Source organism: Monoraphidium neglectum (assembly GCF_000611645.1).
Source record: "Monoraphidium neglectum strain SAG 48.87 unplaced genomic scaffold scaffold04859, whole genome shotgun sequence".
In the NCBI taxonomy this organism is placed as follows: domain Eukaryota; kingdom Viridiplantae; phylum Chlorophyta; class Chlorophyceae; order Sphaeropleales; family Selenastraceae; genus Monoraphidium; species Monoraphidium neglectum.
In genome coordinates, this window is record NW_014008771.1 from 1 (window position 1) to 3,874 (window position 3,874).

Consider the following 3,874-nt stretch of genomic DNA (forward strand, 5'->3'; position numbering starts at 1 on the left):
TCCGAGCGCAGGCCGCGGCGCTGCGGCTGCTCGCCGCGCTGCTCGCCGCCGGCGGCGCGGCGCTGCCTGCAGAGCTGCGGGCCCACGCTGACTCAGTCGCATACCACGTGTCGCGCTCGGCGGCGGCCGCGGCGGCGCGTGTGTCCCGGGACCCCGGGGTGTCTGGCGGCGGCGCGGCCGCGCCGCTGGGCGTCAAAGCGCTGCAGCTGGCCGCTTACGACGCGCTTCTCGCGTCGCTGCTCGCGCCCCTGCCCAGCCGGCACCCCTACCTAGCGCAGGCCCTCGGCCTGCTTGCGGCCGGCGCGGCGGACGCGTGCCCCGCGCTGCGCGCGCAGTGCCGCGGCGCCGCCACGCAGCTCGAGACGCTTCTGCGGCCGCGCGCGGCGCCGCTGGCGGGGGTGCGGGGGTACGCGGGTGCCGAGGCGCTGCCGCCGTTGATTCGGCCGAGGATGTGGTCCGCGGTGGATGCCGAGGTTGCGGCGGCGGCGCCGCCTGCGGCGGTGACACCCGGCGATGTTGCAGACGGGCCAGTCCACGCAAGGACAGCAGCGGCCGAACAGCAGCAGCAGCAGCAGCAGCAGCAGCTTCAAGACAATGGGGAGCGTGCATACTCAAAGCACAAGCAGAAGCAAGTGCACAAGCACCTCAATGGTGTGCAGGCGTCTGCGCCTGCAGCAGGGTCTTCGAGGCGGCCAGCCGATGCCACCTCCAACGGGGGCGTCAGGCGCGTTTCTGCCCCCAAACCAGCGGAGGAAGTTGAGGAGGAGGAGGAGCAGCAGCAGCCTGAGCAGCAGCAGCAGCAGCAGCAGCAGCAGCAGCAGCAGCAGCAGCAGCAGCACGAGGACGAAGACGACGATGCGGAGCACCAGCGGCAGCAGCAGCAGCAGCAGCAGCAGCAGCAGCCGCAGCAGCCTGGGGCATTCAACTCGCAGCCCGCAGTGGCCACCCCCTTGGCAACGCCTGCCGCAGACGCAGCCCCTGCCGCATTTTTGGTGGAGGAGAGCTCGGACTCAGAGGGGTCGCTGCCTGGCATAGATTCAGGGGGCGGCAGCGATGATGATGATGTGTAGTTGTGTGCGGCTGATCACGGTTCTAGTAGTTCTTGCGGTGGTAACTGCCACGCACCTCTTCTTAAGGGATCCCAAACAACTTTGCAAAACAATTGTATCAGAGTCCCTCTGCTCGAGGGAAGGCGCTTGGTCGTACTCTGCAACGGCTGTGAGCTGTCGGCTTGGTGTGGTCGGCTGGCGGCCCCGGCTTCTTGCGTATACGTAAGAGTGCACGCTGGTGATCTTGTGCGTTGTCCAGGCAGATTCCAGTGTCACCCTGCCAATTGTATAATCAGCCAAAGCCAGGCGTGCCTGTCACGTTGCAGCATGCCGCCCTGCGATCGCGCGCATCGGCATGTGTTGTCGCGACGGACGGTCGCTTTGGAGATAGGGTAGTATGGACTGGCAAGGAATGGTAGCGTCATCCGCGACATGATAATTGAACATCTCTGTAATGCAGATGTATATGCTGTGCCTTTCAGGCTCCCGTGCTCGAAAACCAACGAGAAGCTTGGACAACCGCCGTCCACAAGTTGTGGAAGGCACGCTTCTCCGTGGTCTAGTATACGAAGTTGTAATCCTGTGAAGCACATCGACTCCCGTGCTTGATCGAGCCTTCGGGCCGCTCCCTCACAGAGAGCGCCCGGCGACATCCAATCAAACAATGGCCGAGAGCTGGGAGGCTCTCGATGCCCTGGAGAATCTCAACATCGCAGGGGATGGTGAAGGCAACGGACATGCCCCCGAGGCGCAGGAGCAGCAGCAGCAGCAGCTCGAGGAGGGTGCTTGCAGCAGCCCCCATGAGCAGCAGAAGCAGGAGGTTGTCCCTACAGCGACGCCCAGCCCCGTGGATTCTGCAGAAACGTGTGACATCGCCCTCCGGCAGGCTCTCGGGGGAGACGCGAGGAGTCTGGGTGAGAAAGGCCATCGGCTGGGGAAGCACACAATTAGTCGTCCCCTCCTTGTCTCGGCAGCCATCCAATAAGGGATTTATAACGGTGCTCGATTCAATCCGGATGCCCAACCGCATGCCAAGCTGCGGCGCACGGGATCGCCAAAGCGCCGCGAGCGCTGCTTGCATGATGACAAGAGAGCGCGCTCATATCTGTGGCCTCCGTTCTCCCCTGAGCAGTGCTGCAATTGGAGGGCACGGTGGAGAGTTTTGTGACCCAGGGCGAGGAGGAGACGCTGGAGTTCCCGCCAAACGGCTCCAACTACCAGGTCCGCCCCCAGATATCTGATGCAGTTGTTTGGTCCCCCAGCAGCATTGACCGGCCCAGCCCATGCTGTGCCCATGGTCTTGATCTGCAGGCGCGCACTCCATGATTGAGCCCCCGCCGCTGCTGCAGCTGCATGCAACAGCGGGGAGGTAGCTGCCGCGCGCCGGCGGCCGCCTTGGTGTCGGCTGCGAGTCGCCGCGGCCGCCAGCAGCACACGTGTCTGCCGCCAGGCCGCGTCACCCCATCACATTGCCGGTGCCGCCTTCTTTCTCATCCGTAGAGGATGCTGATGCACAAGGTGGCGCAGCACTACAAGCTGCAGACGTACACCACCGGGGCAGCCGTGGCGGGCCAGGGCCAAGTCGTGGCCAAGCGCACCAAATGGGCCGAGGTGCCGCAGGTGGGCGCGCTTGTTGTGATCCCGGGGGGGGGGGGCAGAGGTGGCAGAGGGATGAGCCCAGTGCGATGCGCCCAGTGGACACCAGCGTGAGGGCGGGCCAGCAGCCAGTGCAGGGCGCATGAGCCATGCTGCGGGTCGCGCCGTGGTCGCGGCTGAACAATCGACGCTCGGCCGGCTGTGGCAAGTCTGCCGCCCGCCCTGCATTGTCCACGGAAGCAAATGCGAGCCCGTCCATGCCAGCCGGCCCGGACACGCCCTGAATGTCGGGACGGCACCCTTGTCCCCGGCTCAGGTCAAGCTGTCAGATCTGCCCTGCAAGCCGCGCTCCCCCGGCCCCATCCCCTCTGCGGTTGCGGCCTCCCCCGGCGCCGCCGCCGCCGCCGGCCCGAAAGCCCTGGTGCGGCGCCCCTGGAGTGGCAGCAGCCTCAGCCGCGACGGCGCCGCCAACGGCGGCGGCTACGGCGGCGGCGGTCCCGCCAAGAGCCACCAAGAGCGGGTTGAGGATTACAACGCGGCCAGGGAGCGTCTGCTTGGCAAGGGCGGCCCCGCGGGCCGCGGCGGCGGCGGCGGCGGCGACCCCCAGCAGCAGCACGAGCAGCAGTTTGATCAGCAGCAGCAGCAGCAGCAGCCGCACCACCAGCACCACTCGCCGCCGCGTGCTGGCGCCGGCTCGCCCGCGGCGGCAAACGGCAACGGCCACTACCACCCGGGGCCCCACGCGGGCGGCGCGCATTACCAGCAGCAGCAGCAGCAGCAGCCTCAGCCGCACGGCGGCTACGCCCCCGGCGGCGGCGGCGGCGGCGGGCCCGTGCCGAACGGCTACGCCGGCGGCAAGGCCGTGTATCGTGACCGGGAGAGGGAGTTGCAGGACCCGGACTATCGCCGCGGCCTCGGGCGCTTTCAGCCGCGCTTCGCGCCAGGCGGCGGCGGCGGGCATGGCGGCGGCGCGCAGCAGGACGGCGGCGGCGACGGGGGGATGTACAACGTGCCGACGTATAGCTCGGAGTTTCCGTCCCTTGCGGGGAACGGGGGCGGCGCGCACGCGCACGCGCATGCGGGGCAGGGGCAGCCGCGCGCCTGGTATGGCCCTGGCGGCGGCGGCGGCGGCGGCCACGCCAACGGCCGCGGCTACGCCGCCGGCGGCGCCGGCGGCTGGTCGCCGCAGGGCAGCGCGCCGCGCGGCGCGCCGTACGGCCAGCCGCCGC

The 3,874-nt window shown here is 68.4% G+C and overlaps 2 protein-coding genes across 2 annotated transcripts; both read left to right on the forward strand.

Annotated features, from left to right (window-relative positions):
* Nucleotides 1-11: 11 nt before the first annotated feature.
* MNEG_14894 (hypothetical protein) lies at nt 12-1,070 on the forward strand (the record flags this gene model as incomplete). The annotated part of the gene is made up of 1 exon (XM_014036634.1): nt 12-1,070. A coding segment is annotated over one exon (1,059 nt), but the record flags the coding sequence as incomplete, so codon positions are not given.
* A 643-nt stretch (nt 1,071-1,713) lies between these two features.
* MNEG_14895 (hypothetical protein) lies at nt 1,714-3,668 on the forward strand (the record flags this gene model as incomplete). The annotated part of the gene is made up of 5 exons (XM_014036635.1): nt 1,714-1,831; nt 2,182-2,270; nt 2,550-2,669; nt 2,962-3,514; nt 3,625-3,668. The coding sequence occupies 5 exons, from the start codon at nt 1,714-1,716 to the stop codon at nt 3,666-3,668; spliced, it is 924 nt and encodes a 307-aa protein (XP_013892089.1).
* Between the last annotated feature and the right edge of the window lie 206 nt (nt 3,669-3,874).